General features: G+C 37.6%; 2 protein-coding genes across 3 annotated transcripts; both read right to left on the reverse strand.

Moving 5' to 3' along the window:
• Nucleotides 1–3,243: 3,243 nt before the first annotated feature.
• On the reverse strand, nt 3,244–9,310 carry LOC103712652 (DNA-directed RNA polymerases II, IV and V subunit 9A-like). Of its 2 annotated transcripts, XM_088710598.2 has the most exons (5): nt 8,240–9,310; nt 8,083–8,158; nt 6,441–6,489; nt 4,234–4,392; nt 3,244–3,415 (listed from the first exon to the last, which is right to left on the reverse strand). In XM_088710598.2, exons 2-5 carry the CDS (start codon nt 8,106–8,108, stop codon nt 3,335–3,337), a joined length of 315 nt encoding a protein of 104 aa, XP_088566724.1. In that variant the 5' UTR covers nt 8,109–8,158; nt 8,240–9,310; the 3' UTR covers nt 3,244–3,334. The 2 variants fall into 2 exon arrangements, with proteins under 2 accessions (XP_088566724.1, XP_008797455.3); XM_008799233.6 differs by lacking the exon at nt 6,441–6,489.
• A 137-nt stretch (nt 9,311–9,447) lies between these two features.
• On the reverse strand, nt 9,448–12,021 carry LOC103712653 (uncharacterized). The gene is made up of 2 exons (XM_008799234.4): nt 11,870–12,021; nt 9,448–10,572 (listed from the first exon to the last, which is right to left on the reverse strand). The coding sequence occupies exon 2, from the start codon at nt 10,523–10,525 to the stop codon at nt 9,722–9,724; it is 804 nt and encodes a 267-aa protein (XP_008797456.2). The 5' UTR covers nt 10,526–10,572; nt 11,870–12,021; the 3' UTR covers nt 9,448–9,721.
• Between the last annotated feature and the right edge of the window lie 1,600 nt (nt 12,022–13,621).

A 13,621-nucleotide genomic window follows, 5' to 3' on the forward strand; every position in this document is an offset into this window, starting at 1 on the left:
TTATCGATTCATGGATTACTTAAGAAAAGATGCTCATGATAACATTTTTTAAGGCAAACCTTTTGCAATGTATTGCATGTGTCCAAAGCTTAGCATGGTAGCCACTAATATATGTGGGAAAGGTAAAAGACACGTAGTGGAGTTGTGAGTGGATCCCATAGAATTCGAAACGAGAGAAGAAAGAACCCTAAATCGAGGATCGATGGTGATTATAACTGGATCTCTATTTCATACCAAAAGCTTTCTAAGTTGATTTGAGAAGGAATATAACAAGGTCTAATTATCATATTCTACCTGCTAGATCTTTGCTCTTAATAGTATAGAAACTTTTATATAATAATACTTACCGAACATGGATTCATAAAATTGATCTCAAATAGTTGAGAAAGTGCTAGATAATTATGATAATGGTTAATTAGTTTGAATATATAATAGTTTTATAAAAATGCAGACCCACGTTAAATTTGTTAGCAAAAAAATGTTAGCAAAGATGAAAAAAAAGCATAGATCATCCATCTAACATTTCTTTGCTTGGGGCTCTCTAATAGATAATATAAACAACAATAGCATCCAATATAACTTTTAGAAATTATCAAATGGCGCAAACCCCTTATAACCTACATACATCTAATGGTGCAATTTATGGTCTGTAGGGTTTAGAAATCAAATACATTACAAGAATCGTTAGTTACTTGCTAACTAAGAGCTTGATGGGGCGCACTTGTTAGTCCATAACCATGTTGGTTAAGCTTTAAGCCAATTAAAACCTACTTTTGCACATAAAAAGCCAAAATAAGTATGACTTCATCTTGTGTGGATATCATATCAAAATTAAACTCCATTATTTTATGTCATGCATGCTTTAGGGCGTAACAACTACAAAAGAAATCCTGGTCCTCGGTCCTACATCTCTTGTCAAAAAGGCACAAAACAAACGTGGGGCACTCTAGTGTCCACCTCTTGCATGGTCTTTTGATTCTCTTGTTTTTTGTTATTTTAATCATAATTCAGCAAAGAAAAACTTAACGCAGCCTACCACCTTGTTTGTCTTGCCTCTCTTCTCCACCTGCAACACGGAACATCGAAATTAACCATTGCTTTGGAACATTTTTTGTCAATTCAAGTTTTATTTTAGTTTAAAAATAATAATTCCTACCATGCCAATTGTCGATTAATTAAGTAATATCACTGGTTTATATTTTCATAATTTCTGCAATTTCCTATTACAGTAGCCATTATTTTCCATTCGAGGAAATTGAATTCAAGTTAAATATGGGCAAATAATTGTCATTATTATTATTTTTTTTATAGTGGTAAAAATGGCTTAGAGTAAAATCTATAATTAATAGTGGTAGGTGCTCGAGACACAAACATCGGACACGTGTTGAGCAGGGACGGATGTTTTTGATGTTGTATGTGTTGGTCAGGACAGTAGATTCACCTTGTCCAAAGCCATCCACGTGTCACCTTCCATCGGTCAAAGCCGTGACATGGACCAAAGGGAAGCCCATCTGGGCTTGCTTTAGGGTACAATACATGATAAGGCTGAAGACCGAATACTGTGCTTTTTCCGCAAAAGAGAAGACAAAAAGATAGGCCGCCATGGCTGCTGCTTCTTGGATGATACTGGTGATGGACTGTAATGTGAACTTGTCACAGTCTTTATAACACATTCCATCCTATGGGCCTAACTTGGAGAGAATTTCAGTAAGTAAGAAGGATCGATAGGCTCCGATACCGTGTTAAGATCCTATCTTAAAATTCGGTTGTTCAGGTGGATGGACTTTTTAACCTATTCGATGTAGGATTATTATTTTTCAGCAAAATAAATGCTTGCCGGCCATGGTGGAATTAATAGTCTCACCTTTTTTTTTTATAGCTTTGATAAGATCGGTGAAACTTAGATACCACAGAAAATTTAATCTCTACTGTTTAATTGGACAAGGAATGTTTTTCTATATGGTCTTATGACATGGGAATTGCTGATCTCATGTGTACTACAAAATATATAAATGAATAGTAGTTAAAATATAAAGAATATATATGAATTAAAGCAAATAATTCATTTTTAAAGCAATAAATCTAAGCTACCAAAAGCTCTAAAGATTTTAGAGATAATTTCAAAAGGTTTCATTATACATGTCCAGTCTAGTTCATTTTTCTCCTCCAGGTTTTTGAAAACAGAAACAGAAAACAGAAGCAATACCATCTGAGCCCTTAGTCATGGTCGTTTATTTCCATGCTTGAGTAGGGATAAAATAATCCAACAGGTTTAAGGCCAAAGACTGCTTTCAATTTACTCATTCAAATGTAAATTTCAGTTTTACTGATATTATATCAAAAAAGGTGCACTGACTTTACTCAGGAGTTTAAGGAATCGGTTCCATCTACTATGGTAAAACTCTACCTGAAATGTTTGCAAGAGATTGTACGGCTCCAAAGATTTAATCGAATTGGATTCCAGCAGGTTCAGTTAGATACTGAATTCCTTAGGATCTCTTGAAAGAGTTTGTTGATGATGTGGCGGCCATAGATTTCCTACTGAAAGAGGTGAGATGACTCATATTTTGTCACTGCAATGTTGAATTTACCATTTTTCTTGCTCAAACCTGCTTCCATGGCAGCCATGAATTCAGGTTACCGGAAAATGGATCCGGTAGCCGGCATTTTTGCTGGTTTATTCGAGTTCTACGCATGGCTTATTCATCCTTTCATCCGAAAAACAGTTCATAACAGTTTGGGTTTTGTAAGCATACAGATTGAGGTTTAACTTGGTCTTCAAAATTGATTTCCTAGGTCAATTGGTCGAAATGTTGTTTCAAATGGTCAAGTTGCAACGACTTTGACCAAGCACAAGCTATTTTTTACTACAAACAATATTGAGCTTACCACCTTCAGGGCATTCTGAAAGATACGGCGTAACAACCCAAGATCTCATCCAAAAGAGCTAGTTAGAAAGTATTTTTTGGACTTCTTAGTCCTATATAAATATCCAAAATCTCTTAGACTAAATACACACATCTATGGATCCTCATATACTTTCTCTATTCAAGCCCTGACATCCTCATCATGCTAAGAGTTGAAATCCATTTAAATATAATTACAAGCAATACGATTAGTCCGTGGTCGACCTTGAACCGTGCTGTGGTGTCCCCTAAACCACATAGGGGACACTACAGCACACAAGTTAAATTTAGAATAACATACAAGTTAAATTGATGGTACGTGGAGATTCAAGTTAGGTAGTTTGAGAACACCACAATGTATCTTTATTTTTTCTTGGCTTAATTTGGTGACAATAACTCGTAGTTCATGTGCGAAAAAGGTCGATTCATCAATCTCTCCATCTATGGCCACAACTTGGGTTGCAGCAGACAAAGAACAGTGTCATGCCTTCCTCCCCCCTCGTGGTAGCCTACAAATTTTCCAAAACAGATACAATATCAGTCAGATTTGTACTAAAAAATCATCCAAAGTGGAACAACATTTAGAATAAAGAAAATTCATCACAAATTATCAAACAATACCCTAGTAATCTGCCATGACTCGTTACTTGTTTACATGCTTTAGCATTAACATCACGAAAATAATGGACTACAAGTTCCAACAAGATACCTATAGAGGTTTCGATTCCATGTCAAACCTGCCACCATAGACCACCTGATAGTCTTACATAGGATGGCATTTAGTAGTCTGGGGATAGCTTGAAGAGTCTAGTTTATCATGACACTACTCAGAAAAGGCTCTATCAATTTGCAGGCCTATGGGTATATTTATGAATCTAATGAGAGTTCATTCTTCTGTTTTTAACATAGCCAATCATTTTGAAGAGGACTAGCAATTTCATTGTTTAAACTAATTGGGAAAATTCTCCATAAAGACTTGCCATCATCTTTGATATAGCAGCTGATCTGGCCTCCGCCGAGGGATGCAAAATCACTGACCACCAAAGTGCGAATAATCTAGCAGATAACTTGCCCAGATTATTTTTGGGAATGTGTTGACAGCATTTCTTTTTTCCTTTTTCAGATATGTCTTGGAAGCCCTATTAAACTCTTCCTAGAGACATATATCAATTTTGACATCAAACTTTTTTCTGATTTTTTCCCTTAAATCCATCATCTGGGGAAGCCACAACTTACTCATTTCTAGCAAAAATCACTTTGTAATTAAATTGGCACAAACACACAGCAATTAGATAAGAATTAAAATAAAATAGTAAGAAGAGATGACCTGGAAGAAAACCGCTTCTTGATGATTGCAGAGAGCACACTTAACTGACTTTGTACGGGGAAGAGTTGGATCAGCTGTTACATCGTGTAGGACTTGTGCAAACTCACCAACAGAATGATGTATCACATTTCTATATACACAGTTGTTATCAGCAACCTCCTAAATTCAAGCAGGATGTCAATGTTGAGTAGAGATACAAAGGTGTGGAAAAAGAAGAAAAAAGCAATGCTTATATGTTGATAGGAGAAAATGCTGCTCCTCATGGCAAGGATTCAGTCCAGCTAGAACTCTAGGCTCAATAACTCATACACCAATGATTCCTATAATACAATTCATTCAGACAAGGATATGAAATGCAGTATAGATTGAAGAGAATCATGATTTCCTAAATCCTATCATGGCTCACTTATTTGAAAGTTCTAAGTCCAACTCTTATTTACCCTGGGCCTCAAAAATGAGAGGACGGGCCTTGGCACAATGGTACGGTTTCTCCATTGTAACCTAGATATCACGGTTTTGAAATATAGAAATAGCCTCTTCTACACGCAAGGGTAGGGCTCCATACATCTGACCCTTCCCAAACCCCACCATGAGAATATCATGCACTGGGACTCTGAGCCTTGGAAAATATCCCTCTTTAGTTAAGATTCAACCATGATCAAGACTATGGATGCATCAAATAGGTCTCCTATATTCATCTCCTCAGTGTAATAAAGTTCGTTAATAAAATATAGAACTTCTTAACATCCCTTGACTTCAGGCTTTAGATATCATCTAAAACATCTTGAGAATATGACCTACCAAAGTAGGATGCTAAAATGATGATGTGTGCTCAACTTCTACGGCCTACTAAGAGTTGTGGGATGAAGAGTCATGTAGAAGATATCAAAAATCATCATTAATTGTAAACGATCAATCTGGAGGTGAAGTCTCCAGAATAATTTAAAGTCATATTTGGAGTGCAAAGATAATGATTACAGTAGAAGAAAAACTTTAGGGTTCAATAGAGAGATTGGAACAGTAAAAACTAACAATATAGCTAAGTCCTAAATTTGATCTGAATTTTGGTTTCAAACTTTAACCTATGGAGATGGGATTTTTATAGCAGTTTGCAGTCAATGTCCAAAATGGCAGAGGTGTGAGGTGTTCAGGCTCCCAATGCAGCAAGGCATATGCCTAAAGGGATAGGTTAAAAGCCTTATTGATTTCCTAAATTGCTTACTAATGTCAGAAAAAATAAAATAAACATGGGCAAACTAAAAAAAATCCAGTCTAATGTTTGGACTTGACTATGAAAGTAGGTGGCCAAATATATAGCTGTGTAGACTGTAGATTAATACATCTTGTCATATGTGCCAATGGGACCTGCATCCAATGCCTGCCATCCCTCTCCTAAGGGCTTGCTCTTGGAGGTCCAAGGTTTTGAACCTGGTGGTGGCACACCATTAAAAAGAAAGAAAGGAAAAAAAATTGTCATACACAGGCTTAGAATTTGAGTCAACACACAACATCATGCAAAAGTAAAAATATAGATACATCTCTTCCCTTTATGGATGCGGAATTAATTAATGGCAAAATTGTATGCTACTTGCATATGGCTCAATTTGAAAGTATGAGATGTGCTCCTCGCATGAGCCTCTGATATTATAAAGCCTTACCAATGAACCTCAAAGCATTTCTATACAGCCTAAACCAAGGTCCGCCGTACCGGTACCGGTCGGCGCACCGGTGGCGGCCCGGACCGGTACGAAACCGGTCCCATACCGATCCGTACCGGTGGCGTACCGGTCCGTACCGGTGGCGTACCGGTCCGTACCGGTGGCGTACCAGTCCGAACCGGTCCCGTACCGGTCCCATACCGGTTCTTCAACAATAACTACCGGTACCGGATTCCACGCTGATCCGGTACCGGTCCCAGTCCAGACCGGTACGTACCGGCCCGTACCGGCCGGTACGGCAGATCATGGTCTAAACACTAGGTGACTGGGCCATTGGTAAAAAATGTGGAAAAAGGATCTCTATGAGGTTATCGTAAAAAGATAAATAACTTGGTTGACTAATAATAAAGCTGAGAAATATGAGAACATATGTGCATTTTTCTTTAATAAGATAAGAGGAAAAAGAATTTTGATAACAAATAGTAAAAGAACAAAAAGAATCATCATCAGATTGCCTAGAAATCACCATGTAGGTTTCGGAGTCATCACCTTTGAGCATGGAGTACTTGCCATTTGAGAATCAGCCAAAGCCTCAAACCTAGTAGAAAATTCAAGTAAATATTACATTGAGATGGGATATCACAAAGGCCACATAGTGGATTAATTTTAGCTTTAGGAACTCAGGACACAGGGAAAGAACTCCCTTCTCTTAAGAAAATAAGGAAGTACACAAAAAGGAAATGGAAAGACCTCCAAAAAGGATTATCACCCCTTCACTTCAGATACTCTCTAATGAAAAAAGAAACTAAAGAAAAAGAAATAAATTAGAATATTCAGATTCTCATAAATAACTCAGAATATTCAGATTCCCACTAAGTTCTAGAAGTAGAGATGCCTAAATTGCTGTAGAAGTCAATCAAACTTTTAGTACTTCCTAGGGTAGACAATACTCCCAATGAAAATAGAAACCAAAAACCTATCCTACCTAAGAACAACTAAAAATTATGCAATGACTAACTCAACACGCAATCCTAGAGCCCATGCTCAACCAGAAAGTTTAGAGCCCATCCTCAACCTGCAAGTCTAAAGGCCACTCTATCAAGGAAATAGAGAAGAAATTTCAATCTACATAATTATATGTATTTTATTTATCAAACTGGGCTGAGAAATTTAACGAATATTCCCTTATCTCCATCTAACAGTTCCATATGCCACAAATCCATTAATGCTGTCTTCCATTAGTTAAGGGATACTTCAATCACCTCTCTCAACCAAATAAAGGGAAGCTCTATCAAAGTCTTTTGGACTCCAAGAAATCCTTAATAAACTTCCATCCCATTGGAATCTGGATAGAATAGACAAAGTTTCATTCAAGCATTAGTACTCTGTTCACCAAACAAAGCATCAGCACTTAAGGATCTCAAAAAATCATTCAATCTTAAAAAAGAAACAACAAAGAAAATCTTTTAATTGTAGGAGATCTCACCAATTGGCAAATGATGTCTCTAACTTAATGGAAATGTAGCTGGTCTATCATGCCTAAGGTACTCATATGGAGGGTCACTCCACATTCAATCTTCTTTTTCTGATAGATGCCTACATTCTTTCAGTTAAGCCCGTAGTATTTTATCCTGTATTATTAACAGTTAATCCAGGTCTTCAATGACTTAAAATATGCTAACACAAGGATATCAATCATCACCTTTCAGTCATAATCTATAAAGGGAACAACCACTTATATTTGATATGGATTAATGCCTTTGCAAAGTAGATTGTAGTATAGCACAACTAATGAAACCATTTCCTTGGGTTGCTGAAGCCTCTAACAAAAGAGCAAGCAAGGTAGAGAACAACCCGATTGAAAAACACTATTGAAAGGCCACCAGCAGCTCCTAGCAAAACTTTGTGTCCTTAAAGAACATATTCAGCAATTGATAAAGAAATTCTCATAAACATTACTAAATTATACAGAGTTCAAACGATGAGAAAGGATGAACAGCATCCAAGTTCAATATTAAGTCAATGCCAAATTTTTTAACATACAAGCTGGTTTAAGAACCAGTAGGAGTATTCTGACAGATAATCAAAGATCTACCTCTATCCATTATCTATAAAAGCAAGACCACCCCTACACTACATATGAACTAGGAGGAAGAAATTGGCTAAAATGGATCGGGGAAGAAGGGAGTACCTGATGATCACAGTTGCGGCAGGCATAAAGAAGGATCTTCTTCTCCCTGTCTTCCTTTGGGTACAGTATGTTATTGCTGTCCAATCAAGGGGGAATGAAGCCTTGGAATTTATAAGAGAGGTTTTACACTGTCTGCAATTAGCATATATGTGCTTACCACTCACGGCAAAACTTCATGGTACTCATGGCTGCTGTTGTGGCCTTCTTCTCCAGCTGCCAACAGTACTGATGACCGATGAACAATGAAAATTTCTTCTGCTGCTGATCTTTAGTGAGGTATTTGGGATGGGGGTCCAGCTCCCTTATACACAAAGCTGAGATGCTCCGGTAAAGAAGATGAACTAATAACACTCATTCTGGCACTATGCGGTGAAATAGGGGCCACCAAAATCCATGGTTGGTAATAATATAATATGGAGAATCTTCCTGTGGAGATGCCAGTTAGGGAGATAATCTTGGAGGGTGTGGCGGCATAATGTAGTGCTGGAACCCTCTGGAGAATCTTGGTGCAGACTTTTTGCCACTTGTGGGACAAGTTATTCCTAAAAACTGATCCCTTGAGTTGAGGCTCTACACTTATCTAGGTTGGACAAAGCTTATAAAAAAAAGTGACCAAAATTAAAATGTTCATTGCTGTTCTGTAAAAAACCAAACAGCCAAAAATGAGGATCGTTTATTATCTATGGAAGTTATTTCACCTCTAATCCACCAGAATCCTTCGAAAAGAGTGTTATTGCAAGCATTAACAAGTGAATAACAGTTCAATCTACATCTAAAAAATGAGGAATGTTTATGTCCGTCAATTCTCCATCCTGGTGGATGCTTTTATGTTAACATACTTGATGAGTACAGATCTGCTGGTCTAATTAGTGCGCTAACTCTCCAGCTTCTGTGGACTCATTGTTCCCATCAGGTAATGCTGAACTAGCATATTATGCCCTGTCAATTTTTTTCTGAAAAAAAGGGCAAAAGTGCTACAGCTTTTTCATTTGTGAACAATGAGTAGAAAAGAGCCTTTGAGGGGCATTGAGCAGACTTGGAAGATTCCACCATTTATATGCTCATATAGCTCTCATCTGTCATTCTACCAGTAGTAAAACAAGTATTTACTGCTTTCCTCCATCTTTGGTGTCATCTTTTAATAAAATGCTCAAGAGCAACAAAAGCAGAACCTTGTAGAACATAAGTACTAAAAGCAAAATAACTGACACCTAAAAACACACAGCATAAAAATTGGGGCAGCACTATGACATATTTTAACTACTCAACTCAAGATTTTGATAAGCATATTTCACAGGACATAAAAGAATGACAAATATTACAGATGGATTAACTGATAAACAGATGTAGGGCTAAAATAACAAATTCAATCCAAAATAAAATCATATTTTACATAATGTAATTTCATATGCACTGTTTTAAACAGGACAAGTCTATCGCCACAGAGATAAGAAGCTTGAGACTAACATTTTTGAGGAGCAGCACCCACAATTACCAAACCAAACTGAAAAGTAGGTAGAGAAAGATTAACAACGTTAAAAAAAACCTCACTCACCAAAAAAACTAAAGGCCCAAATTAGTCAGAACACGACACATAAGGATAGGAATTAGCAAAGACACTGTTTTCCTCTGAAACAGCCTAATGTCTATGGCTGTGCCTTCTATTCTTCCTCCTGCTGTACTTTTCATCCGAATCACTATCTGAAGCTGACTCATATTCAGAAGAATCAGAGGATGATGTGTATCTCTGATGCCTTCTCTTCTTCGGATTCCTTCTCCTCCTCCTCCTGTGCTCCTCTGAATCTGATGAACTGTAGCTTGAACTACTCTCGGCAGAAGAGTAGTCGGACTCAGTCACTGAAGACTCACTATCTGTCTCAAAAACAGAAGCCTCGCTGTTGTCATTCTCTGTATCACTGCCTGATCGGTGTTTCCTCTTGCTCTTTGTTCTGCTTCTTTCACCCTTCTCTCTCTTCTGGCTCCTTTCATCTTGCAGGTCCTTCCCAATATCAGGGTTGTCTAATTCATAGGAGACTGAGAGCTTCATCTTCAACTTTGGGTTCTTGAGCTGCTGTGTCCTTGAGGGGCGCGACATGTAGACCCGTTCATTCTTGCACTCATACGTCCAATGGCCAGCCTGGAAACACTTCTGACATTGAGCAGATGCACCACCAGAAGAGGAAATTGATGCCTTCAGATCCTTCCTCTCTCCCAATTTCACAGCTTTCTCTGTACTCATAAGATACATCTGCCGCTTTGCTTCTTTCCTTTCCTGCCATCGGCTTGGCCCTTCTTCCTTTTGCCCGTAAGCATTTACATTTCGTGCGGCTGCCGCGGCTGCCCGCTCAGCTTGAGCACGGCTAAGGCCCTTTGCAGCTGATAGTGCCGCTGCCTTGATTCGCTCGGCTGCAGCTTGTGCTTTCTCTTCCTTCTTGCTAGACATACTTGTGTAGCTACTCTTAACGGCAAGAAACCAAGATCAAAAAAGTCCTGCAAGACAAAAAAATCATGAACTTAGAATCATCATTACCCTATGGCTTTTTAAAGTATTGGCACCTGCAAAGACTTGATATCAACCATCATTTTCAGACCCTTCATGTAAACACCTACTAGTGAATAAAAAGGTGAGAAAGAAGGTGAATATTCAATTCCATAGAAGACCTACATAAAAAAATTAAAATAGAAGAATTTCTTTAATTGATATAAAATTTACAACCTTTTAGTTTAAAGCTTTCAACCAAATGACGGTCGAAGAATACCTAATTTTTGATAAAACAACAACAAAGAAGCTAAGACCACAATTTCATTCCCTACAAATGAACATAATTCCAAGTAAAAATCCCGTATCCTTAAATGCATTGCAAAAATTAACAGAAAAGAAGGGAGATTATCAGAACAAAATCAAAAAACTAATCCAAAAAACTCAGTGAAGATAACCCATTGTAAAATTCAAACCTTATATCATGGAACCTGGTGCAAGCAAAATCAAATCACAAGCAGTTTTTTTTTCATTCAGTAAAGGAAAAAATAATCCCAACTTCTTCTAATGAACAAACAATTCTTTCTTAACTGTTTTGTAAAAACTGAAGAGAATACCCAGAATTAAGCTCGATAAAACACTCAAAACTCTAACCTTTCAGCTACAATTTGAGATGTAACCTCCAAAAACTTTGCAACCAAACGTTCACCCAAAAAAATCCATACCCTTCAACTTCAAGAAAAGAACTTCATTTCGAGAAATTCATCTAATAAGGCTCCGACCCAAAAACAGCAAAAATAACAACAGCACTTATTAAAGAAGATAAGCCCTTCCACCAACGAGAAGAAATGACCCAAATTCCTAAATCAATACCTTTCAACAAAAGATTACACCTAAAAGGTTAACCGATTAATAATCAAAAAAAAGGACTCAGAACAATGCCTAAAAAATCTCCCAAACCTTAATTTTTCACCCCCAAACTTTTCTAAAAAGCAAGGATCCCGTAATCAAAGATTCCCTGATTACCCATATAATTTATAAACAACAAAAAGGGCACAATCTGGATTCCGCGAAGGCAACAATAACGTTTAATGAACATAATTCCAAACCTTTTTTAAGAAAAATGTACCCTCTTTCAAACGTCGAACCCAAACCTCAAACCCTAAATCTGTCCTCTCACCAAGATCCGAGATGGCGGATTAATCAAAGAAAAATTCTAGCAATATCACCAATAAAACAAGCATCACAGATCGACATGGGAGAGTCATAGAATCCTAATCCTGTGAGAGATCGAATGGAGAGAATTACCTGAAAGATGGAAAGGGCGCCACAAACCCTAAACTTTCTTCTTCTTTTTTTGTGATCGCGAGGGAGAGATCTCCGAATCGCTCCGGTCTCCCCCTAATATTACGAATTGCAACGCAAAAGTAGATCCAGTCATGGACCAGGCCGGGCCGGGCCGGTCCTACCCGGACGTACTACAACCCAACGTCAAGCCCGACCCGCGGCCGGCCCGACCCGACCGAAAAAGAAAGACTCTGATGCTAAAAAGTGGAATCAAGAGGTTGGCATGCCTCCGATCGTTCAAAATGAGGGCCGGAATCGATCTACAGGATAGGCCCAAAATATATTGGACCAGATTTGGCCTTAAACTCATTCAAAAAATTTTTCGGACCGGGCTCAGGTATATCAAAAGCTCAGACAACACCTAGACCTAGCCCGAAATGGATCTCGAACTTTATCTTTTCCAATTATGTTATTAGTTTGCTTTCCTGGTAAACCAGTTTTTGTTCATCAAATGATTGCTAACATGAAGCTACAATATTCATCCAAAAAATGTGAAACTGTTGTACAAAAGATTGTAAGATTAAGCTTCAATCAAGTTTGAGATAGCCCAATTTTTAGTCCAAATAAATAATTCAGTCCGACCCAATCAGGTTCGGGTAAGGCTCAGGCTTGGGCTCAAGTCATGCTGGGGCCTAGATTTTTCAGAAGTTTCCGAACCTTAGCCCTATTCAAAATAAATGAGTTTGGGCAGGATTTTTGTTATCGGTTCAGGTTTAGATTATTGTCAACTTGGCTATTAATATGCCAGATTTGAGTTTATTCAAAATCAATGACTCATAATGGTTTGGATTAGCCTACAAAACATAGTCCTATGTCCATAAAATGGTTGCAAATTTGTAACATTGCAATGGATTAATACAGGTTAAGAATTGGTTTAGATGATTAGAAATGTCATGCAACTAATGGTTGAGAAGAAGAAAAACTATAGTAAGAGAGAGAGAGAGAGAGAGAGAGAGAGAGAGAGAGAGAGAGAGGAATATGTATTAAGCTCTCTTTTTCCTTTTTCTTACTGTATATAAATGACAAAGAAATCATAATTAGATCAAAGATTGATTATAGGTCCATAGACAAAAACTTATTTTGATTCGATTATAAACGAGTTCAGTGATTTTCGACCCAACTTGAACACAATCCAAAATGATCCATTGTCACCCCTACCCGATGACCGGACTCACATGCCTCCACCTTTATTTTTTTTTTTTCATCTCCACCCTAATTTAGGTTCCAGGTACTTCACAAGCATGCAAACATGCTTTCTATTTTAATTATTTAGTATCATATACAAATAAGGTACACCAAGTACTAGTAAGAAGCAATCATGAAACGTTTTCAATGTTTTAGGGCATTGCAACATGATGCAAGTATAATATATGGATAATCATGGAAACATTTTCTTAAGAATTAAGACAGATAGTTTAGCCGTCAATGGAGTGAGGTTGGGATCAAATCCAAGTCTCTTGTATCAAAAGAATGGACAAAGTCAGTTGAGTTAGTAGGCACCCTCGCAGACATTAAAAAAAAAAATGGAGATGGGAAGTGCTCTACAAGATTAATGCCACCAATGGATTGGCCAAATCTAAGTCTAGCAAGACTCAACCTAAACCTAAATTGCCTGTCTCTGAGAATCCATTTGCATCCCAACTTGCATTCAATATAGACGAGTTTATTTCTTTTACAATGGATATCTTCTACTCCATGGAGGCATGGTGCCTA

Source organism: Phoenix dactylifera, chromosome 14 (genome assembly GCF_051530095.1).
Source record: "Phoenix dactylifera cultivar Ajwa chromosome 14, Ajwa_hap1_PhDact_Kaust_v1.1, whole genome shotgun sequence".
In the NCBI taxonomy this organism is placed as follows: domain Eukaryota; kingdom Viridiplantae; phylum Streptophyta; class Magnoliopsida; order Arecales; family Arecaceae; genus Phoenix; species Phoenix dactylifera.